This window comes from Oncorhynchus kisutch, linkage group LG17 (assembly GCF_002021735.2).
Source record: "Oncorhynchus kisutch isolate 150728-3 linkage group LG17, Okis_V2, whole genome shotgun sequence".
Taxonomy (NCBI): domain Eukaryota; kingdom Metazoa; phylum Chordata; class Actinopteri; order Salmoniformes; family Salmonidae; genus Oncorhynchus; species Oncorhynchus kisutch.
This window is the reverse complement of record NC_034190.2, coordinates 82,946,774-82,971,773: the sequence shown is the minus strand read 5'-3', so window position 1 is coordinate 82,971,773 and position 25,000 is coordinate 82,946,774. Positions and strand designations below refer to the sequence as shown.

Below are 25,000 nucleotides of genomic sequence, written 5' to 3'. Positions count from 1 at the left end.
TGCTAGACGTTAGTTTTATACGCCGACCCATCCACCCCGATCGCTGTTCTTTTGTTTTTGACTTAAAGGAAAAATCTACTGAAAAAAACCACATTTCTTTAATTTACAGTGTTAAATAACATTAATTTACTGAGTTAAATAACACTAATATGTGAGACAAAAATTTTTTGGTGAACATTTTGGCATGATAATAACGTTGGTAGCAACATGGAAACTTGCAATGCTCTCACTATGGGTTGGCTGGCTAGCTAGCTAGCAAACGTAGCTACACACAATAATACCAAAGACGGCCTCCCGAGTGGCGCAGAGGTCTAAGGCACTGCATCACAGTGCTTGAGGCGTCGCTACAGACCCAGGTTCGATCCCGGGCTATGTCGCAGCCTGCTGAGCCTGAGACACCCATGAGGTAGAGCACAATTGGCCCAGCGTCGTCCTTGTCCCATCGTGCTCTAGCGACTCCAGTGGCGGGCCGGGCGCACGCTGACGGTCTCCGGTTGTACGGTGTTTCCTCCGGGTTAAGCGAGCAGTGTGTCAAGAAGCAGTGTTCCTTGGGCAGGGTCGTGTTTCGGAGGATGCATGGCTCTCGACCTTCGCCTCAGGAGTTGCAGTGATGGGACAGGACTGTAACTACCAATTGGGGAGAAAAAAGGGGCAATAATTACAAATAAAATAATAATAATTTAAAAATATATATTAATACCAAAGACAATGTCATTATGTTTCGTAGCTAGTTAGCTGTAAAATCACCTAAACAAACTGCACTATCAATTTAGGAGTCTCCAATCTCATGAGTCTCCAATCTCAATCTCATGTTCAACCTGCAGATCGATATGCCTCACAGAGTGGAGTCTAATATTCGCAACGGCAGATATACTTTTGAAATGATGGGAAACGATGCCCATGCTACGTCAATGGGGGTGCATTCAGTGCATTCTGGGAGATTCTGGGACAAAGAGCGAATGGGAGTCTATTGGACGCTAGCTCAAAAAACAACAACAATAACAGACATTTTGTAGTACAAAGAAGTACAACGTTAAAAATCTTTTCCAAAATATTAGATCATTAACTTGCTATTTGTAGTATTGTATAGCTAAAGGGAATCGTGACATTAAGTACTTTCGAGGAAAATAGGTATGTTTCTCGACATATGCCCTGACTCTGAGAAGGGATTGGTGACGATTAGCTTAGCAGGCAAGTGATGCAGCATGACAACGTGAAGAGATCGACAGTCTGCTGGGTGGAGGTGTTAAATGTTAATTTATTTTCGATTCCTATCTCCTTTCTTCTGTAATATCTCTGGCACCATGCAATGCACCCTGGACTGTAGAGGCAGACAAATAGGAGAAAATGTGCTAGACCCTCCATTAAATTACACAATTCTCGAGGTAGGAACTTCAAAAAAAAAATCATAAATGGCTCAGTCGAGAGAAGACTTCCTCCTTAGTTATGACACCGGCCAGTATAAATATCTGACATATACGATAGACATACGATAGACATTTTAGCGATCTGAAAGTCATATTCCTATTCATTTCCAGTGTAGTGGGAGAGACTTTACCACGGTGCTACGTCATACCAGATGGATTTCTGCCTGCTGGAACGTCATTAACTCAGATACACATGAAAACAGGAAATGACCCCCGGGGATTGATAGAACATCCCTCACAGAAACACTCAAACCATATCATTCAAAACGGGTGAACCTTTCCTTTTACGTAACCTTCTATCTTTTTTGTAATCATACCAAACTTAACATATCATACTCATTTGAGTGTCTCGGATTTACGTTTACTATGTTACGTCTAGTCTATGAGACCAGGCTGTGTACTGTACTAAGTACACTTCTACCTTGTGTATATGTGTTTTACTTGCTATTTTGTATTTACTTCGCCACCATGGCCTTTTTTTGCCTTTACCTCCCTTATCTCACCTCATTTGCTCACATCGTATATAGACTTGTTTCTACTGTATTATTGACTGTATGTTTGTTTTACTCCATGTGTAACTCTGTGTTGTTGCTGTTTTGTGTCGAACTGCTATGCTTTATCTTGGCCAGGTCGCAGTTGTAAATGAGAACTTGTTCTCAACTGGCCACCTGGTTAAATAAGGTGAAAAAAAAACTGTGACAGGAACACTCCAACACATATAGGATATTTGAACTCAATAGGTGGAACGCCATGGGTTTGGCAAGGGAGACTATACGCCCCAGAGTGTGAAATGCAGCCTGGATGAAACATGAGCTCCTCCAAATGCAACAAAAATCCCACTTTGGGGGTCCGAGACGCCGACAGCAAGATGCATCAATCTCACCAGAGGAAGCATCCGAGCGAGCGAAATAGCTCAACCTTAACCTGAATATCCACTGTTCAGCTTGCGTCTCTATCTCACTCTGTTTGTCTGTCTCTCTCCCTCTCTCTCTGTCTCTCTCCCTCACTCTCCCTCTCTCTCTGTCTCTCTCCTCTCTCTCTGTCTCTCTCTGTCTCTCTCCTCTCTCTCTGTTCTCTCTCACTCTCTTTCTCGCTGTTTCTCTCTCTTTCTCTCTCTTTCTCTCTCTTTCTCTCTTTCTCGCTGTCTCTCTTTCTCTCTCTCGTTCTCTCTCTTTCTCTCTCTCTCGCTGTCTCTCTCTCTCTTCTCTCTCCCTCTCTCTCTCTCTCACTCTCTTTCTCGCTGTCTCTCTCTGTCTCTCTCTCTTTCTCTCTCGCTGTGTCTCTCTCTCTCTCTCTCTCTGTCTCTCTCTGTCTCTCTCTGTATGCCTCTATGTCTCCTCTCTGCTCTCTCTGTCTCTCTCTCTCTTCTCTGTCTCTCTCTCTTTCTCTCTCTGTCTGGCCTCTGTCTCTCATCTGTCCTCTCTCTCTCTCTGTGGTGTCTCTCGGTCTTGTCTCTCTCTCTCTCTCTTCTCTCTCTCTCTGTCCTCTCTCCTCTGTCTCTCTCTGTCTGCCTCTCTCTCTCTCTCCTCTCTCTCTCTCCTCTCTCTCTCTGCTCTCTCTCCTCTCTCTCTCTGTCTCTCTCATCCTCTCTCCTCTCTCTCTTGGTCTCTCTCTCTCTCTCTTGTGTCTGTCTTTGATGATAGATCGATGGGAACAAACATCACACAAACGTCAAAGCCTAACACAGAAATTCCATCCTTTCTGTTACTAAATTACTCTCTTTGAATAGTGCATCAAGGGAACAATTCTTTTTTTTTTTTAACTCACCACTAGATGAATAGAGAAATTAAGCTCACAATTCCTAACATCGACAGCACATATTTTATTAGCCTTTATGAAGTGTCCAGGGATGCATCCCAAATGCCATCCTGTACCCTATAATAGTGCACTTCCTTTGACCAGAGCCCAATGGAGAATAGGACACAGGACACAGGTTAATAAGTGTTTTCAGGTCTAAATGTTACTGTGTGTGACAATGACATACTAGAAGCAAAGAAGGGGAATATTCATATTTCAAAACGAATTCTGAGAATTTCCCTGAAATAAACATTATATAAACATTCCCCGTGTTTCAGATTAAAATCACAAGTGTTGGATGTCATTTTTTTACTAGCAGATTTCTCTCTCTATTTGTCTCCCCCATCTTTGAGAATTCCCCTAAAAATCGCCCCTTTTTTCATGTTTCTCTGAAAAGTAAACATTGAATGTGTTTTATCCTCTTCTTTCTCCAGCTCTTCCACGTGGCCTATGTCCTGATCAAATTTGCCAACTCTCCTCGACCAGACCTCTGGGTGCTAGAACGTTCCACCGACTTCGGAGAGACCTACCAGCCGTGGCAGTTCTTCGCCTGTGAGTAGGGCTGGGAATTGGACCTCACGATACAATATTATCACGATACTTAGGTGCCGATGTGTATCGTGATTCTCATGATTCTATATGCATTGTGATTCTCATGATTCTATATGCATTGTGATTCTCATGATTCTATATGCATTGTGATTCTCATGATTCTATATGCATTGTGATTCTCATGATTCTATATGCATTGTGATTCTCATGATTCTATATGCATTGTGATTCTCATGATTCTATATGCATTGTGATTCTCATGATTCTATATGCATTGTGATTCTCATGATTCTATATGCATTGTGATTCTCATGATTCTATATGCATTGTGATTCTCATGATTCTATATGCATTGTGATTCTCATGATTCTATGTGCATTGTGAATCTCATGATTCTATAATCATTGCGATTCAATACTCTCGATTCAAAAGTCTTTTATTGTGACTTGATGTTCCAAACATATTGCTGCAAAGAGACCAGAGCGAGACCAGATAGAGACAAGAGAAAATTAGTTTTCATCAATCATGGAAATAAAGGTGTTGATAACATGTTTGCTCACTATCTAAAGAGAAAAGAAATAATACCAGAGTTTTGGCACAGCTACAGACACCTAGAAAAAATATATTTTTTTAATTGTTATTTTTACAAATTGATACTTGGAGTCAAAGTATCGATATAATATCGTCCAAAAGTAATATTGCGATATATAATAGTATTTATTTGAACCCCATCACTACATGTTCCTGTGACTAGAACTATGACTCATTTGACTTCCTGAAATTGACTTCCTGGATTTGACTTCCTGAGTTTGACTTGCTGAATTTGACTTGCTGAATTTGACTTGCTGAATTTGACTTCCTGAATTTGACTTCCTGGATTTGACTTCCTGAGTTTGACCGAATTTGACATTGAGAAGAGAAGGCTCAGGAAGTGGATAAGGTTTGTGTGTTAGTAGTGCAGGTGTCTGGGAGGTTTTATAGTTAAACCCCTGAGTTTGACTTCCTGAACATTGAGAAGAGAAGGCTCAGGAAGAGGATAAGGTTTGTGTGTTAGTAGTGCAGGTGTCTGGGAGGTTTTATAGTTAAACCCCTGAGTTTGACTTGCTGAACATTGAGAAGAGAAGGCTCAGGAAGAGGATAAGGTTTGTGTGTTAGTAGTGCAGGTGTCTGGGAGGTTTTATAGTTAAACCCCTGAGTTTGACTTGCTGAACATTGAGAAGAGAAGGCTCAGGAAGAGGATAAGGTTTGTGTGTTAGTAGTGCAGGTGTCTGGGAGGTTTTATAGTTAAACCCCTGAGTTTGACTTGCTGAACATTGAGAAGAGAAGGCTCAGGAAGAGGATAAGGTTTGTGTGTTAGTAGTGCAGGTGTCTGGGAGGTTTTATAGTTAAACCCCTGAGTTTGACTTGCTGAACATTGAGAAGAGAAGGCTCAGGAAGAGGATAAGGTTTGTGTGTTAGTAGTGCAGGTGTCTGGGAGGTTTTATAGTTAAACCCCTGAGTTTGACTTGCTGAACATTGAGAAGAGAAGGCTCAGGAAGAGGATAAGGTTTGTGTGTTAGTAGTGCAGGTGTCTGGGAGGTTTTATAGTTAAACCCCTGAGTTTGACTTGCTGAACATTGAGAAGAGAAGGCTCAGGAAGAGGATAAGGTTTGTGTGTTAGTAGTGCAGGTGTCTGGGAGGTTTTATAGTTAAACCCCTGAGTTTGACTTCCTGAACATTGAGAAGAGAAGGCTCAGGAAGAGGATAAGGTTTGTGTGTTAGTAGTGCAGGTGTCTGGGAGGTTTTATAGTTAAACCCCTGAGTTTGACTTCCTGAACATTGAGAAGAGAAGGCTCAGGAAGAGGATAAGGTTTGTGTGTTAGTAGTGCAGGTGTCTGGGAGGTTTTATAGTTAAACCCCTGAGTTTGACTTGCTGAACATTGAGAAGAGAAGGCTCAGGAAGAGGATAAGGTTTGTGTGTTAGTAGTGCAGGTGTCTGGGAGGTTTTATAGTTAAACCCCTGAGTTTGACTTGCTGAACATTGAGAAGAGAAGGCTCAGGAAGAGGATAAGGTTTGTGTGTTAGTAGTGCAGGTGTCTGGGAGGTTTTATAGTTAAACCCCTGAGTTTGACTTGCTGAACATTGAGAAGAGAAGGCTCAGGAAGAGGATAAGGTTTGTGTGTTAGTAGTGCAGGTGTCTGGGAGGTTTTATAGTTAAACCCCTGAGTTTGACTTGCTGAACATTGAGAAGAGAAGGCTCAGGAAGAGGATAAGGTTTGTGTGTTAGTAGTGCAGGTGTCTGGGAGGTTTTATAGTTAAACCCCTGAGTTTGACTTGCTGAACATTGAGAAGAGAAGGCTCAGGAAGAGGATAAGGTTTGTGTGTTAGTAGTGCAGGTGTCTGGGAGGTTTTATAGTTAAACCCCTGAGTTTGACTTGCTGAACATTGAGAAGAGAAGGCTCAGGAAGAGGATAAGGTTTGTGTGTTAGTAGTGCAGGTGTCTGGGAGGTTTTATAGTTAAACCCCTGAGTTTGACTTGCTGAACATTGAGAAGAGAAGGCTCAGGAAGAGGATAAGGTTTGTGTGTTAGTAGTGCAGGTGTCTGGGAGGTTTTATAGTTAAACCCCTGAGTTTGACTTGCTGAACATTGAGAAGAGAAGGCTCAGGAAGAGGATAAGGTTTGTGTGTTAGTAGTGCAGGTGTCTGGGAGGTTTTATAGTTAAACCCCTGAGTTTGACTTCCTGAACATTGAGAAGAGAAGGCTCAGGAAGAGGATAAGGTTTGTGTGTTAGTAGTGCAGGTGTCTGGGAGGTTTTATAGTTAAACCCCTGAGTTTGACTTGCTGAACATTGAGAAGAGAAGGCTCAGGAAGAGGATAAGGTTTGTGTGTTAGTAGTGCAGGTGTCTGGGAGGTTTTATAGTTAAACCCCTGAGTTTGACTTGCTGAACATTGAGAAGAGAAGGCTCAGGAAGAGGATAAGGTTTGTGTGTTAGTAGTGCAGGTGTCTGGGAGGTTTTATAGTTAAACCCCTGAGTTTGACTTCCTGAACATTGAGAAGAGAAGGCTCAGGAAGAGGATAAGGTTTGTGTGTTAGTAGTGCAGGTGTCTGGGAGGTTTTATAGTTAAACCCCTGAGTTTGACTTCCTGAACATTGAGAAGAGAAGGCTCAGGAAGAGGATAAGGTTTGTGTGTTAGTAGTGCAGGTGTCTGGGAGGTTTTATAGTTAAACCCCTGAGTTTGACTTGCTGAACATTGAGAAGAGAAGGCTCAGGAAGAGGATAAGGTTTGTGTGTTAGTAGTGCAGGTGTCTGGGAGGTTTTATAGTTAAACCCCTGAGTTTGACTTGCTGAACATTGAGAAGAGAAGGCTCAGGAAGAGGATAAGGTTTGTGTGTTAGTAGTGCAGGTGTCTGGGAGGTTTTATAGTTAAACCCCTGAGTTTGACTTGCTGAACATTGAGAAGAGAAGGCTCAGGAAGAGGATAAGGTTTGTGTGTTAGTAGTGCAGGTGTCTGGGAGGTTTTATAGTTAAACCCCTGAGTTTGACTTGCTGAACATTGAGAAGAGAAGGCTCAGGAAGAGGATAAGGTTTGTGTGTTAGTAGTGCAGGTGTCTGGGAGGTTTTATAGTTAAACCCCTGAGTTTGACTTGCTGAACATTGAGAAGAGAAGGCTCAGGAAGAGGATAAGGTTTGTGTGTTAGTAGTGCAGGTGTCTGGGAGGTTTTATAGTTAAACCCCTGAGTTTGACTTGCTGAACATTGAGAAGAGAAGGCTCAGGAAGAGGATAAGGTTTGTGTGTTAGTAGTGCAGGTGTCTGGGAGGTTTTATAGTTAAACCCCTGAGTTTGACTTGCTGAACATTGAGAAGAGAAGGCTCAGGAAGAGGATAAGGTTTGTGTGTTAGTAGTGCAGGTGTCTGGGAGGTTTTATAGTTAAACCCCTGAGTTTGACTTGCTGAACATTGAGAAGAGAAGGCTCAGGAAGAGGATAAGGTTTGTGTGTTAGTAGTGCAGGTGTCTGGGAGGTTTTATAGTTAAACCCCTGAGTTTGTTTTTCTCCCCTTTTTGTGTGTTAAGTTGTGTTTAGATGTTTGTGATTCTAAGGGTTATTCCGAGGTTCTGGGGTGTTTGGTTCGGAATAACCTTGAGAGGCAAGGGCAGGGGCCGTGGGGTGGGTGGGCTCTCACAGAGCTGCTTCCACCTGACTGAAGGCACAAGCTGTCAATCAGTAGGTGGGAGACTGGAACATTCCGAGCATTGCTGCCAGCCCACCTCAGCGTCAGTACAGGCCCTGGCTAGATCCGATACAGCTTCGGTACTTTATTCTTTTCCTCTTAGGGGAAAACACGAGGCAGAGACATTATCATGGTTCAGGAGAAGGTAAAGAGAGAAACATAAAGGGAGGGAGAGCAGCAGCTATGTTATATAAACTAATGTGTGTTTAAAATGACACACACGCAGAACGTGATCCTAACACACACGCAGAACGTGATCCTAACACACACGCAGAACGTGATCCGAACACACACGCAGAACGTGATCCTAACACACACGCAGAACGTGATCCGAACACACACGCAGAACGTGATCCTAACACACACGCAGAGATCCTAACACACACGCAGAACGTGATCCTAACACACACGCAGAACGTGATCCGAACACACACGCAGAACGTGATCCTAACACACACGCAGAGATCCTAACACACACGCAGAACGTGATCCTAACACACACGCAGAGATCCTAACACACACGCAGAACGTGATCCGAACACACACGCAGAACGTGATCCGAACACACACGCAGAACGTGATCCTAACACACACGCAGAACGTGATCCTAACACACACGCAGAGATCCTAACACACACGCAGAACGTGATCCTAACACACACACAGAACGTGATCCGAACACACACGCAGAACGTGATCCTAACACACATGTAGAGCGTGATCCAGATGATTAAGCTTTAAGGAGGAGTTTTATGGAGGGTGGCGTATTATCAATGGTCTCTTAAAGAGGGCTAGTGATGACGATAAGGCTAACAGCTAGCTAGTGGTCCTGAAGGGCTCAGTGGGTAGAGCATGGTGAAATGAAATTCCCGGGGCCACCCAATTCCCAGAGAGGGAGAGTGGGAGAGAGAGAGAGAGACAGAGAGGGTTATAAAACAGAACGTTATAAAACAGAACAGCAGCAGACCCTTTAGCCCAGGGGTTTTAACAGCCTGAATTCCCACACCTGCTTTCTCACCTGTAGACTCACGCTATAATACCATTTACTAGTCAGTGTCTCACCTGTAGACTCACGCTATAATACCATTTACTAGTCAGTGTCTCACCTGTAGACTCACGCTATAATACCATTTACTAGTCAGTGTCTCACCTGTAGACTCACGCTATAATACCATTTACTAATCATCAAATCAAATCAAATTTTAGGCTGGGTTTCTGTACAGCACTTTGAGATATCAGCTGATGTACGAAGGGCTATATAAATAAATTTGATTTGATTTGATTTACTAGTCAGTGTCTCACCTGTAGACTCACGCTATAATACCATTTACTAGTCAGTGTCTCACCTGTAGACTCACGCTATAATGCCATTTACTAGTCAGTGTCTCACCTGTAGACTCATGCTATAATGCCATTTACTAGTCAGTGTTGGGGAGAAGTGAATTACATTCTGTAATACCATTTACTAGTCAGTGTCTCACCTGTAGACTCACGCTGTAATACCATTTACTAGTCAGTGTTGGGGAGTAGGGAATTACATGCAATGTAGTTCAGCAGAATCATTTCATTACATCTTGCTGTAGCTTGGTGGTAGTTTAACTAAATCCAGACTTGGTAATATTTGCAGTAGTTCATTACTCTTTTGCTGTGTAGTTAACTACTGGAACTACACACTACTTTTTCTGAAGAAAGACTACTAATTATGGGTAAGGTAGTCCAGAATGTCCTTTCTGTTTGGGCCTCAGACCTGCCTGATTGTCCTTTCTGTTTGGGCCTCAGACCTGCCTGATTGTCCTTTCTGTTTGGGCCTCAGACCAGCCTGATTGTCCTTTCTGTTTGGGCCTCAGACCTGCCTGATTGTCCTTTCTGTTTGGGCCTCAGACCAGCCTGATTGTCCTTTCTGTTTGGGCCTCAGACCTGCCTGATTGTCCTTTCTGTTTGGGCCTCAGACCTGCCTGATTGTCCTTTCTGTTTGGGCCTCAGACCTGCCTGATTGTCCTTTCTGTTTGGGCCTCAGACCTGCCTGATTGTCCTTTCTGTTTGGGCCTCAGACCTGCCTGATTGTCCTTTCTGTTTGGGCCTCAGACCTGCCTGATTGTCCTTTCTGTTTGGGCCTCAGACCTGCCTGATTGTCCTTTCTGTTTGGGCCTCAGACCTGCCTGATTGTCCTTTCTGTTTGGGCCTCAGACCAGCCTGATTGTCCTTTCTGTTTGGGCCTCAGACCAGCCTGATTGTCCTTTCTGTTTGGGCCTCAGACCAGCCTGATTGTCCTTTCTGTTTGGGCCTCAGACCTGCCTGATTGTCCTTTCTGTTTGGGCCTCAGACCAGCCTGATTGTCCTTTCTGTTTGGGCCTCAGACCTGCCTGATTGTCCTTTCTGTTTGGGCCTCAGACCTGCCTGATTGTCCTTTCTGTTTGGGCCTCAGACCTGCCTGATTGTCCTTTCTGTTTGGGCCTCAGACCTGCCTGATTGTCCTTTCTGTTTGGGCCTCAGACCTGCCTGATTGTCCTTTCTGTTTGGGCCTCAGACCAGCCTGATTGTCCTTTCTGTTTGGGCCTCAGACCTGCCTGATTGTCCTTTCTGTTTGGGCCTCAGACCTGCCTGATTGTCCTTTCTGTTTGGGCCTCAGACCTGCCTGATTGTCCTTTCTGTTTGGGCCTCACACCTGCCTGATTGTCCTTTCTGTTTGGGCCTCACACCTGCCTGATTGTCCTTTCTGTTTGGGCCTCAGACCAGCCTGATTGTCCTTTCTGTTTGGGCCTCAGACCTGCCTGATTGTCCTTTCTGTTTGGGCCTCAGACCAGCCTGATTGTCCTTTCTGTTTGGGCCTCAGACCTGCCTGATTGTCCTTTCTGTTTGGGCCTCAGACCAGCCTGATTGTCCTTTCTGTTTGGGCCTCGGACCAGCCTGATTGTCCTTTCTGTTTGGGCCTCAGACCTGCCTGATTGTCCTTTCTGTTTGGGCCTCGGACCAGCCTGATTCTCACTTCAAACTGTTTTTATGTGTAATAGGCTAAATTACACATTCTGTTAACATCTGTCTCCAGAGTGAACTGTTCTTGCAATTTGTAGGTTATAACATCTCAGATTTAGATATGATAATTTTTCACAAAGTAGTTTCGGTGTAGTGAACTACATTTTAAAAGTAACTTTAGTTAAGTAAACTATACTGAACAAAAATCTAAGCGCATGTGACCGTGACAGTTCATATAAAATAATCTGTCAATTGAAATAAATTCATTCGACCCTAATCTATGGATTTCACATGACTGGGAATACAGATGTACTGTTAATCTGTTGGTCACAGATACCTGAAAACAAAAGGTAGAGGAGTGGATCAGAAAACCAGTCCGTATCTGGTGTGACAAACCATTTGCCTCATGCAGTGCGACAAATCTCCTTCACACAGAGTGGGTCAGGCTTTTTGATTGTGGCCTGTGGAATGTTGTCCCACTTCGCTTCAATGGCTGTGAAGTTACTGGATATTGGCGGGAACTGGAACACGCTGTCCTACACGTCGATCCAGAGCATCCCAAACATGCTCAATGGGTGACATGTCTGGTGAGTATGTAGAACATGGAAGAACTGGTTAGTTTTCAGCTTCCAGGAATTGTGTACAGATCCGTGTGACATGGGGTAGTGTATTATCATGTTGAAAAATGAGGTGATGGTGGCAGATGAATGGCACAAGAGTGGGCCTCAAGATCTTGTCAGGATATCTTTGTGCATTTAAATTGCCATCGATAAAATGTAATTGTGTTCGTTGTCCGTAGCTTATGCCTGCCCCCCGTACCATAACCCCAACGCCACTATGGGACAACCAGTTAACAACGTTGACATCAGCAAACCGCTTGCCCACACAACGCCATTCACGTGGTCTGCGGTTGTGACGCCGGTTGGGAGAGAAATGAACATGACATTCTCTGCCAACAGCTCTGTTGGATATCCCTGCAGTCAACCTGCCAGTTGCCACGCTCCTTTAACTTGAGACATCTGTGGCATTGTGTTGTGTGACAAAACTGCACATTTTAGAGTGGCCTTTTATTGTCCCCCCGGCACAAGGTGCACCTGTGTAATGATCATGCTCTTTGAGTCAGGTGGATAGATAATCTTGGCAAAGTAGAAATGTTCACTAACAGGGATGTAAACAAATTTGGGCACAAAATTTGAGAGAAATACGATTTTTTTGGTGCATATGTCAAATTTGAGGGAAATGTTTTATTTCAACTCAGCACTTTACATGTTGCGTTTATATTTTTGTTCAGTGTAGCTTTTTCTTAAGGGAAGCTTTAGTGTAGTTTAACTTATTCCGGTGTGAAGTAACTTGGTCAACTACATTTTCAGAGTAGCTTCCACAACACTGTGACTGAACCAACACACATCTCAGCTCATATCCGTCACAGATTCTTATCGTTCTTCTCTCTGGTTATTGTTGTGTTGCTTTATGTGTGTATTTATGTGTGTATTTATGTGTGTATTTACGTGTGTTTATGTGTATTTATGTGTGTTTGTGTATTTATGTGTGTATTTATGTGTGTATTTATGTGTGTATTTATGTGTGTATTTATGTGTGTTTATGTGTATTTACGTGTGTTTGTGTGTATTTATGTGTGTTTGTGTGTATTTATGTGTGTTTGTGTGTATTTATGTGTGTTTGTGTGTATTTATGTGTGTTTGTGTGTATTTATGTGTGTTTGTGTGTATTTTATGTGTGTTTGTGTGTATTTACGTGTGTTTGTGTGTATTTACGTGTGTATGTGTGTTTTAACAGCTTCTAAGAGAGACTGCATTGAGCGCTTCGGACAGCGAAGTATGGAACGGATCAACTCTGACAACGACGTCATCTGTACCACTGAATACTCCCGCATCGTACCCCTGGAGAATGGAGAGGTACAGTGGTGTGTGTGTGTGACAGCGTCTGTGTGTGTGTGTGTGTGTGTGTGTGTGTGTGTGAGAGAGACAGCGTCTGTGTGTGTGTGAGTGTGACAGCGTCTGTGTGTGTGTGTGTGTGTGTGTGTGTGAGAGAGAGAGACAGCGTCTGTGTGTGTGTGTGTGTGTGTGAGAGAGAGACAGTGTCTGTGTGTGTGTGAGTGTGACAGCGTCTGTGTGTGTGTGTGTGTGTGAGAGACAGCGTCTGTGTGTGTGTGTGTTACAGCGTGTGTGTGTGTGTGAGAGTGTTACAGCGTCTGTGTGTGTGTGTGTGAGTGTGTGAGAGACAGCGTCTGTGTGTGTGTGTGTGACATCGTCCCTCTCTCCCAGGTGGTGGTGTCTCTAGTGAACGGGCGTCCCGGGGCTATGAACTTCTCCTACTCTCCAGTCCTGAGGGATTTCACCAAGGCCACCAACATCCGTCTCCGTTTCCTCAGAACCAACACCCTCCTGGGACACCTGATGGGCAAGGCCCTCCGCGATCCCACCGTCACACGCAGGGTGGGTACTGGGTTAGGACACATGGTAGTGGGTACTGGGTTAGGGTACTGATGGGTACTGGTTAGGACACATGGTAGTGGGTAGTGGGTTAGGGTACTGGGTTAGGATACTGGGTAGTTGATTAGAATACTGGGTTAGGATACATGGTAGTGGGTATTGGGTTACGATTCTGGGTTAGGGTACTGAGTTAGGATACTGGGTTAGGATTCTGAGTAGTGGGTACTGAGTTAGGATTCTGGGTAGTGGGTAGTGGGTTAAGATACTGGGTTAAGGTACTGAGTTAGGATACTGGGTTAGGATACTGGGTTAGGATACTGGGTTAGGATACTGGGTTAGGATACATGGTACTGGGTAGTGGGTTAGGATACTGGGTTAGGATACTGGGTGAGGGTACTGGGTTATGATACTGTGTAGTGGATTAGGATACTGGGTTAGGATACTGGGGTAGGATACTGGGTTAGGATACTGGGTTAGGGTACTGTGTTAGGATACTGGGTTAGGGTACTGTGTAGTGGAGTAGGATACTGGGTTAGGGTACTGTGTTAGGATACATGGTAGTGGGTTAGGATACTGTGTAGTGGATTAGGATACTGGGTTAGGGTACTGAGTTAGGATACTGGGTCAGGATACTGGGTTAGGATACTGGGTTAGGGTACTGGGTTAGGTTTGTGGTTAGGATACTGGATTAGGTTTGTGGTTAGGGTACTGGGTTAGGGTACTGTGTAGTGGATTAGGATACTGGGTTAGGTTTGTGGTTAGGGTACTGGGTTAGGTTTGTGGTTAGGGTACTGGGTTAGGGTACAGGACCAACACCCTCCTGGGGCACCTGATAGGCAAGGCCCTCCGTGACCCAACCATCACACACAGGGTGGGTACTACTGGGTAGAGGGGAGAGAGGGTAGGAGTCGAGAGGGTAGGGGGAAGGAGGTAGAGAAGGTGTGAGAGGGACGATGGCAGGATGTAGAGAAGGGTCAGAGTGTAGGGGGGAAGGACAAGGGAGGGGGGTAGGAGGTAGAGAAGGGGTGAGAGGGTAGGGGGCGAGAGGGTAGGGGGGCAGGAGGTAGAGAAGGGGTGAGAGGGTAGGGGGCGAGAGGGTAGGGGGGCAGGAGGTAGAGAAGGGGCGAGAGGGTAGGGGGCGAGAGGGTAGGGGGGCAGGAGGTAGAGAAGGGGCGAGAGGGTAGGGGGGCAGGAGGTAGAGAAGGCGCGAGAGGGTAGGGGGGCAGGAGGTAGAGAAGGGGCGAGAGGGTAGGGGGCGAGAGGGTAGGGGGACAGGAGGTAGAGAAGGGGTGAGAGGGTAGGGGGCGAGAGGGTAGGGGGGCAGGAGGTAGAGAAGGGGCGAGAGGGTAGGGGGCGAGAGGGTAGGGGGGCAGGAGGTAGAGAAGGGGCGAGAGGGTAGGTGGCAGGAGGTAGAAAAGCACTTTACATTAAAATATTATTTTATATTTTACAGATATATTGTGCAATCACTTGTCAACTTGATCTAATGTCTTTGTGCTCTGCCTGTCTCCCTGCAGTATTACTACAGTATCAAGGACATCAGTATCGGAGGACGCTGTGTGTGTAACGGACACGCTGAGGCCTGCGACCCACACGACCCCAACGACCCCTACAAGTAAGAGGGACAGTCTGACTATACACTAATAGATGATAGCTTCTAGAATAGAGATTACTACACCTCAATATATTCTGTAGAGATTACTACACCTCAATAGATTCTGTAGAGATTACTACATGCCAATATATTCTGTAGAGATTACTACATGCCAATATATTCTGTAGAGATTACTACACCTCAATATATTCTGTAGAGATTACTACACCTCAATATATTCTGTAGAGATTACTACACCTCAATAGATTCTGTAGAGATTACTACACCTCAATAGATTCTGTAGAGATTACTACACCTAAATTACACACATAAATTCTGTTAATTAATTTAAGATATTTAGTCTTAAATGAACCTGACTCCTCTCTTTACCTCTCACCTACGTGTATGTTTGCATATGGACCCCCATGCATATGAAGGCCGACTTGGGGGGGAGGGTGGAAACTGGGAAGCGAGTTGTAGCCTGTTTCTGTTACAGTTTTTTTAAATTAAAGAATGTGAAAAATGTTATGTCTTATTTAATGCTTTTCATGAAAACATGCATAGTTGTTCTTTAATTTGGTCTAAAATAAAATAAAATCATTGTGGGCTAAATATTCTATAGACTATATCGTACTGAATTGTTATAAATAATTCAAATGAAACAGTTCACGGGGAAAAAACAGGAATCTGGTAAAAGGCCGACACTTGGACGTTTACAATTTTTTAAAAGTCTGACTTGTAGAAATGTAAACATTGTGAATTTAGAGACAGTGTTTTCCTAACAACAGTCTATGGTTAAGGGGACTTACAGCCTATCTGTTACCGGGCTCACAACATCATTATCATTAGGATATTCACACAATACCGGCGGGTGTTGCGCAACAGCCTACACATTTGCGCGCAGTGGACTTGGTGTCCAATCCCGAAGCACAGAAACATATGAAAACACTAACTCATTACCTTGATGCTTTCTTACTGGAACCTGCTGTAAATAAAGCAGGAAATGACATATTTTAATCACTCGACTGTCATTCAGGAATTATTTACTGGATCAACTGATGATGGTTGGCAATAGGACTACCTACTGTGATATACTATAGAATACATACTGTGATATAATATAGAATACATACTGTGATATACTATAGAATATATACTGTGATATACTATAGAATATATACTGTTATAAACTATAGAATATATACTGTGATATACTATATAATATATACTGTGATATACTATAGAATATATACTGTGATATACTATAGAATATATACTGTGATATACTATAGAATATATACTGTTATAAACTATAGAATACGTACTGTGATATACTAATGAATATATACTGTTATAAACTATAGAATATATACTGTGATAGAATATATACTGTGATATACTATAGAATATATACTGTGATATAGTATAGAATATATACTGTGATATAATATAGAATATATACTGTGATATACTATAGAATATATACTGTTATAAACTATAGAATATATACTGTGATATACTATATAATATATACTGTGATATACTATAGAATATATACTGTGATATACTATAGAATATATACTGTGATATACTATAGAATATATACTGTTATAAACTATAGAATACGTACTGTGATATACTAATGAATATATACTGTTATAAACTATAGAATATATACTGTGATATACTATAGAATATATACTGTGATATACTATAGAATATATACTGTGATATACTATAGAATATATACTGTGATATACTATAGAATATATACTGTGATATACAATAGAATATATACCGTTATAAACTATAGAATATATACTGTGATATACTATAGAATATATACTGTGATAGAATATATACTGTGATATACTATAGAATATATACTGTGATATACTATAGAATATATACTGTGATATACTATAGAATATATACTGTGATAGAATATATACTGTGATATACTATAGAATATATACTGTTATAAACTATAGAATATATACTGTTATAAACTATAGAATACGTACTGTGATATACTATAGAATATATACTGTGATATACTATAGAATATATACTGTGATATACTATAGAATATATACTGTGATATACTATAGAATATATACTGTGATATACTATAGAATATATACTGTGATATACTATAGAATATATAGAGTTAGAATAGACTTCCATGTAGTCATGGCTCTATGTAGTACTGTGGAATAGAGTTCCATGTAGTCATGGCTCTATGTAGTACTGTGGAATAGAGTTCCATGTAGTCATGGCTCTATGTAGTACTGTGGAATAGAGTTCCATGTAGTCATGTCTCTATGTAGTACTGTGGAATAGAGTTCCATGTAGTCATGGCCCTATGTAGTACTGTGGAATAGAGTTCCATGTAGTCATGGCTCTATGTAGTACTGTGGAATAGAGTTCCATGTAGTCATGGCTCTATGTAGTACTGTGGAATAGAGTTCCATGTACCCCTGGCTCTATGTCGTACTGTGGAATAGAGTTCCATGTAGTCATGGCTCTATGTAGTACTGTGGAATAGAGTTCCATGTAGTCATGGCTCTATGTAGTACTGTGGAATAGAGTTCCATGTAGTCATGGCTCTATGTAGTACTGTGGAATAGAGTTCCATGTAGTCATGGCTCTATGTAGTACTGTGGAATAGAGTTCCATGTAGTCATGTCTCTATGTAGTACTGTGGAATAGAGTTCCATGTAGTCATGTCTCTATGTAGTACTGTGGAATAGAGTTCCATGTAGTCATGTCTCTATGTAGTACTGTGTGCCTCCCATAGTCTGTTCTGGACTTGGGGACTGTGAAGAGACCTCTGGTGGCATGTCTTGTGGGGTGTCTAGATAATTGCTTTCACTAGTTTTTGTCAGGCCCAAATACACTCCCCCACACACAGGCATACTCTCACCCACACAGGCATACTCTCACCCACACAGGCATACTCTCACCCACACAGGCATACTCTCACCCACACAGGCATACTCTCACCCACACAGGCATACTCTCACCCACACAGGCATACTCTCACCCACACAGGCATACTCTCACCCACACAGGCATACTCTCACCCACACAGGCATACTCTCACCCACACAGGCATACTCCCCCACACAGGCATACTCTCACCCACACAGGCATACTCCCCCACACAGGCATACTCTCACCCACACAGGCATACTCTCACCCACACAGGCATACTCCCCCACACAGGCATACTCTCACCCACACAGGCATACTCTCACCACTTATGCTGATGCTATATTATTTCTGCAGACCAGGAACGACGGCACCCAGAGTACAGTCCCTCACAGAGCAGGAAGTATTATAACAATGTGTGTTTTCACGTGAAGCAAAGACTCTGTACATTTAAACTGATCGTATCTAGGTGATGTAGAAAGAGGGGCAGGAGTCACAATGCCGAGGTGTTTTTATCACGAATCCACCTGATGGAAAGCATCAAAAACAGACTTCTAAAAAAAAATCTCTCAGTATTGGATTTCCCCTTGGTGTTTTGAAACGCATCCTGAGCAGTCCAAAGCCATTGTAATCAGAGCAATCTTCAAAGATTCACATTTCTGTCTCTAAATTTCATTTAGAAAAATAATACAGTCAATTGATACAGACTTTCCATATTGGTGCTATTTTCAGTATGTTGCTGGTTAAACATCGTGTTCCAGTCCCTCGTGGTAATCGGTCCCAGTAAGTTGCTGTCTAATATCCTACAACCACCTCATATTGTGCTGAAAGTCAACGAGTCTGTGTCTTGCCCTTTCAGGATATGGCGTTTTGAGTCTTCTACTTTCAAGGAAATCATAGTATTGTAGGTTTAGTTTAATTTATATTGATAATTAGATCCTAGAGCGGCAGCGTAGCCTAGTGGTTAGAGTGTAGAGCTGGCAGCGTAGCCTAGTGGTTAGAGTGTAGAGGCGGCAGCGTAGCCTAGTGGTTAGAGTGTAGAGCTGGCAGCGTAGCCTAGTGGTTAGAGTGTAGAGCTGGCAGCGTAGCCTAGTGGTTAGAGTGTAGAGCTGGCAGGGTAGCCTAGTGGTTAGAGTGTAGAGGTGGCAGCGTAGCCTAGTGGTTAGAGTGTAGAGCTGGCAGGGTAGCCTAGTGGTTAGAGTGTAGAGGTGGCAGCGTAGCCTAGTGGTTAGAGTGTAGAGCTGGCAGCGTAGCCTAGTGGTTAGAGTGTAGAGCTGGCAGCGTAGCCTAGTGGTTAGAGTGTAGAGCTGGCAGGGTAGCCTAGTGGTTAGAGTGTAGAGCTGGCAGGGTAGCCTAGTGGTTAGAGTGTAGAGCTGGCAGCGTAGCCTAGTGGTTAGAGTGTAGAGGCGGCAGGGTAGCCTAGTGGTTAGAGTGTAGAGCTGGCAGGGTGGCCTAGTGGTTAGAGTGTAGAGCTGGCAGCGTAGCCTAGTGGTTAGAGTGTAGAGCTGGCAGGGTAGCCTAGTGGTTAGAGTGTAGAGGCGGCAGGGTAGCCTAGTGGTTAGAGTGTAGAGCTGGCAGGGTAGCCTAGTGGTTAGAGTGTAGAGCTGGCAGGGTAGCCTAGTGGTTAGAGTGTAGAGCTGGCAGGGTAGCCTAGTGGTTAGAGTGTAGAGCTGGCAGCGTAGCCTAGTGGTTAGAGTGTAGAGCTGGCAGGGTAGCCTAGTGGTTAGAGTGTAGAGCTGGCAGCGTAGCCTAGTGGTTAGAGTGTAGAGCTGGCAGGGTGGCCTAGTGGTTAGAGTGTAGAGCTGGCAGGGTAGCCTAGTGGTTAGAGTGTAGAGCTGGCAGCGTAGCCTAGTGGTTAGAGTGTAGAGCTGGCAGGGTAGCCTAGTGGTTAGAGTGGAGGGGCGGCAGGGTAGCCTAGTGGTTAGAGTGTAGAGGCAGCAGGTAGCCTAGTGGTTAGAGTGTAGAGCTGGCAGGTTAGCCTAGTGGTTAGAGTGTAGAGCTGGCAGCGTAGCCTAGTGGTTAGAGTGTAGAGCTGGCAGGGTAGCCTAGTGGTTAGAGTGTAGAGCTGGCAGGGTAGCCTAGTGGTTAGAGTGTAGAGGCGGCAGGGTGGCCTAGTGGTTAGAGTGTAGAGCTGGCAGGGTGGCCTAGTGGTTAGAGTGTAGAGCTGGCAGGGTGGCCTAGTGGTTAGAGTGTAGAGCTGGCAGGGTAGTCTAGTGGTTAGAGTGTAGAGCTGGCAGGGTAGCCTAGTGGTTAGAGTGTAGAGGCGGCAGCGTAGCCTAGTGGTTAGAGTGTAGAGCTGGCAGGGTAGCCTAGTGGTTAGAGTGTAGAGCTGGCAGCGTAGCCTAGTGGTTAGAGTGTAGAGCTGGCAGGCTAGCCTAGTGGTTAGAGTGTAGAGCTGGCAGGGTAGCCTAGTGGTTAGAGTGTAGAGCTGGCAGGGTAGCCTAGTGGTTAGAGTGTAGAGCTGGCAGGGTAGCCTAGTGGTTAGAGTGTAGAGCTGGCAGGGTAGCCTAGTGGTTAGAGTGTAGAGCTGGCAGGGTAGCCTAGTGGTTAGAGTGTAGAGCTGGCAGGGTAGCCTAGTGGTTAGAGTGTAGAGCTGGCAGGGTAGCCTAGTGGTTAGAGTGTAGAGCTGGCAGGGTAGCCTAGTGGTTAGAGTGTAGAGCTGGCAGGGTAGCCTAGTGGTTAGAGTGTAGAGCTGGCAGGGTAGCCTAGTGGTTAGAGTGTAGAGCTGGCAGCGTAGCCTAGTGGTTAGAGTGTAGAGCTGGCAGGGTAGCCTAGTGGTTAGAGCGTTGGGCTGGCAGCGTAGCCTAGTGGTTAGAGTGTAGAGCTGGCAGGGTAGCCTAGTGGTTAGAGTGTAGAGCTGGCAGGGTGGCCTAGTGGTTAGAGTGTAGAGCTGGCAGCGTAGCCTAGTGGTTAGAGTGTAGAGCTGGCAGCGTAGCCTAGTGGTTAGAGCGTTGGGCTGGCAGCGTAGCCTAGTGGTTAGAGTGTAGAGCTGGCAGGGTAGCCTAGTGGTTAGAGTGTAGAGCTGGCAGCGTAGCCTAGTGGTTAGAGTGTAGAGCTGGCAGCGTAGCCTTGTGGTTAGAGTGTAGAGCTGGCAGCGTAGCCTAGTGGTTAGAGTGTAGAGCTGGCAGCGTAGCCTAGTGGTTAGAGCGTTGGGCTGGCAGCGTAGCCTAGTGGTTAGAGTGTAGAGCTGGCAGGGTAGCCTAGTGGTTAGAGTGTAGAGCTGGCAGGGTAGCCTAGTGGTTAGAGTGTAGAGCTGGCAGGGTAGCCTAGTGGTTAGAGTGTAGGGGCGGCAGGTAGCCTAGTGGTTAGAGTGTAGGGGCGGCAGGGTAGCCTAGTGGTTAGAGTGTAGAGCTGGCAGGGTAGCCTAGTGGTTAGAGTGTAGGGGTGGCAGCGTAGCCTAGTGGTTAGAGTGTAGAGCTGGCAGGGTAGCCTAGTGGTTAGAGTGTAGAGCGGCAGCGTAGCCTAGTGGTTAGAGTGTAGAGCGGCAGCGTAGCCTAGTGGTTAGAGTGTAGAGCTGGCAGGGTAGCCTAGTGGTTAGAGCGTTGGGCTGGCAGCGTAGCCTAGTGGTTAGAGTGTAGAGCTGGCAGCGTAGCCTAGTGGTTAGAGTGTAGAGCTGGCAGGGTAGCCTAGTGGTTAGAGTGTAGAGCTGGCAGGGTAGCCTAGTGGTTAGAGTGTAGGGGTGGCAGGTAGCCTAGTGGTTAGAGTGTAGAGCTGGCAGCGTAGCCTAGTGGTTAGAGTGTAGAGCTGGCAGGGTAGACTAGTGGTTAGAGTGTAGAGCTGGCAGGGTAGCCTAGTGGTTAGAGTGTAGAGCTGGCAGGGTAGCCTAGTGGTTAGAGTGTAGGGGCGGCAGGTAGCCTAGTGGTTAGAGTGTAGAGGCGGCAGGGTAGACTAGTGGTTAGAGTGTAGAGCTGGCAGGGTAGCCTAGTGGTTAGAGTGTAGAGCTGGCAGGGTAGCCTAGTGGTTAGAGTGTAGAGCTGGCAGGGTAGCCTAGTGGTTAGAGTGTAGGGGCGGCAGGTAGCCTAGTGGTTAGAGTGTAGGGGCGGCAGGGTAGCCTAGTGGTTAGAGTGTAGAGCTGGCAGGGTAGCCTAGTGGTTAGAGTGTAGGGGTGGCAGCGTAGCCTAGTGGTTAGAGTGTAGAGCTGGCAGGGTAGCCTAGTGGTTAGAGTGTAGAGCGGCAGCGTAGCCTAGTGGTTAGAGTGTAGAGCGGCAGCGTAGCCTAGTGGTTAGAGTGTAGAGCTGGCAGGGTAGCCTAGTGGTTAGAGCGTTGGGCTGGCAGCGTAGCCTAGTGGTTAGAGTGTAGAGCTGGCAGCGTAGCCTAGTGGTTAGAGTGTAGAGCTGGCAGGGTAGCCTAGTGGTTAGAGTGTAGAGCTGGCAGGGTAGCCTAGTGGTTAGAGTGTAGGGGTGGCAGGTAGCCTAGTGGTTAGAGTGTAGAGCTGGCAGCGTAGCCTAGTGGTTAGAGTGTAGAGCTGGCAGGGTAGCCTAGTGGTTAGAGTGTAGAGCTGGCAGGGTAGCCTAGTGGTTAGAGCGTTGGGCTGGCAGCGTAGCCTAGTGGTTAGAGTGTAGAGCTGGCAGGGTAGCCTAGTGGTTAGAGTGTAGAGCTGGCAGGGTAGCCTAGTGGTTAGAGTGTAGAGCTGGCAGGGTAGCCTAGTGGTTAGAGTGTAGAGCTGGCAGCGTAGCCTAGTGGTTAGAGTGTAGAGCTGGCAGGGTAGCCTAGTGGTTAGAGTGTAGAGCTGGCAGCGTAGCCTAGTGGTTAGAGTGTAGAGCTGGCAGCGTAGCCTAGTGGTTAGAGTGTAGAGCTGGCAGGGTAGCCTAGTGGTTAGAGTGTAGAGCTGGCAGGGTAGCCTAGTGGTTAGAGCGTTGGACTAGTAACCGGAAGGTTGCAAGTTCAAATCCCCGAGCTGACAAGGTACAAATATGTCGTTCTGCCCCTGAACAGGCAGTTAACCCCACTGTTCCTAGGCCGTCATTGAAAATAAGACTATAGAATATATACTGTGATATACTATAGAATATATACTGTGATATACTATAGAATATATACTGTGATATACTATAGAATATATACTGTGATATACTATAGAATATATACTGTGATATACTATAGAATATATACTGTGATATACTATACAATATATACTGTGATAGAATATATACTGTGATATACTATAGAATATATACTGTGATATACTATAGAATATATACTATAGAATATATACTGTGATATACTATAGAATACATACTGTGATAGAATATATACTGTGATATACTATAGAATATATACTGTGATAGAATATATACTGTGATAGACTATAGAATATATACTGTGATAGACTATAGAATATATACTGTGATATACTATAGAATATATACTGTGATATACTATAGAATATATACTGTGATATACTATAGAATCTATACTGTTATAAACTATAGAATATATTCTGTTATAGTCTCTTGACCTTTAGTTAGTACCCTTATAAATCTGTTTTTACACCAGATTATATATATATTATATATTATATATTGAGAATACACTGTATAGCGTGTCCAAAGTAAACTGCTTGCTACTCAGGCCCCGTTGTGAAGATATGCATTTGAGAATACACTGTATATGGTTGTACGTGCTTTTGTCCTTGAATGACCAGATTAATGCCGTCGTTTTTTTCTCTCTTCCTGATCTGTTTTGTCCACACCGTGTAAAACTGCAGATTGTTCATATTAAATGGGATTAAGCAGGGTGAAGTTCTGAGACTGTAGGGATTAACTCTTTCATGTACAGATCAGGTTTCTCTCCGGGTTTATAACTGAGCGGATTGGACACAGTTCTCCATGGCCTCTCTGACGCCACTAAAGACATTTAAAAGAGTTTGAGGAATTTTGAACATTGGCTAAAAATTCAACCTCAATTAATTAGGCCTATTTTTTGCCTATTGTGTTTTGGTAACAATGGGATGTTAGAGCGCAAGGCGCTGTCTATCTGAAGAAGAGCTGTCACAGAGCTACACACACACACACACACACACACACACACACACACACACACACACACACACACACACACAGTGTGATGTACTGGATCAGAGGTAGGCTTTCCTTCTCAAGAGCTGTCAAAGTTAGAGAACTACAGATATATAAGTCTCTGTTTTGTCTGTGTATTCATCCATGTCTGTTTATCTGTTGATATGTGCGTTGTCTCCTCTAGACTGCAGTGTGATTGCCAGCACAACACTTGTGGGAAGTCATGTGACCAGTGTTGCCCCGGATTCAACCAGCTACCATGGAAACCAGCGACCATTTACAAGGCTAACGAGTGTGAACGTGCGTGTTACCATACCCCCCCCCCCCCCCCCCACACACACACACACACATACACACACACACACACACACACACACACACACACACACACACACACACACACACACACACACACACACACACACACACACACACACCACACACACACACACACACCTACCATCGGCTCTTATCTCTCTGGCTGTCTCAGTAAACCTCTATCCCCAAGGATAAATCTCAGTAACTATCCCCTAAGATAAGTCTCAGTAACTATCCCCTAAGGTAAGTCTCAGTAACTATCCCCTAAGGTAAGTCTCAGTAACTATCCCCTAAGATAAGTCTCAGTAACTATCCCCTAAAATAAGCCTCAGTAACTATCCCCTAAGGTAAGTCTCAGTAACTATCCCCTAGGATAAGTCTCAGTAACTATCCCCTAAGGTAAGTCTCAGTAACTATCCCCTAAGATAAGTCTCAGTAACTATCCCCTAAGATAAGTCTCAGTAACTATCCCCTAAGGTAAGTCTCAGTAACTATCCCCTAAGGTAAGTCTCAGTAACTATCCCCTAAGATAAGTCTCAGTAACTATCCCCTAAGATAAGTCTCAGTAACTATCCCCTAAGGTAAGTCTCAGTAACTATCCCCTAAGGTAAGCCTCAGTAACTATCCCCTAAGGTAAGTCTCAGTAACTATCCCCTAAGGTAAGTCTCAGTAACTATCCCCTAAGGTAAGCCTCAGTAACTATCCCCTAAGATAAGCCTCAGT

At 44.4% G+C, this 25,000-nt stretch overlaps 1 protein-coding gene across 1 annotated transcript in view; it reads left to right on the top strand.

Annotated features, from left to right (window-relative positions):
* Window positions 1-25,000, top strand: part of LOC109885864 (laminin subunit alpha-5) — a 281,944-nt gene that overhangs the window by 60,974 nt on the left and 195,970 nt on the right. The window contains 5 exon segments of the mRNA XM_031793358.1: window positions 3,659-3,776; window positions 12,759-12,877; window positions 13,247-13,417; window positions 14,932-15,029; window positions 24,144-24,259. Of these exon segments, the coding sequence (XP_031649218.1) occupies window positions 3,659-3,776; window positions 12,759-12,877; window positions 13,247-13,417; window positions 14,932-15,029; window positions 24,144-24,259 (622 nt within the window).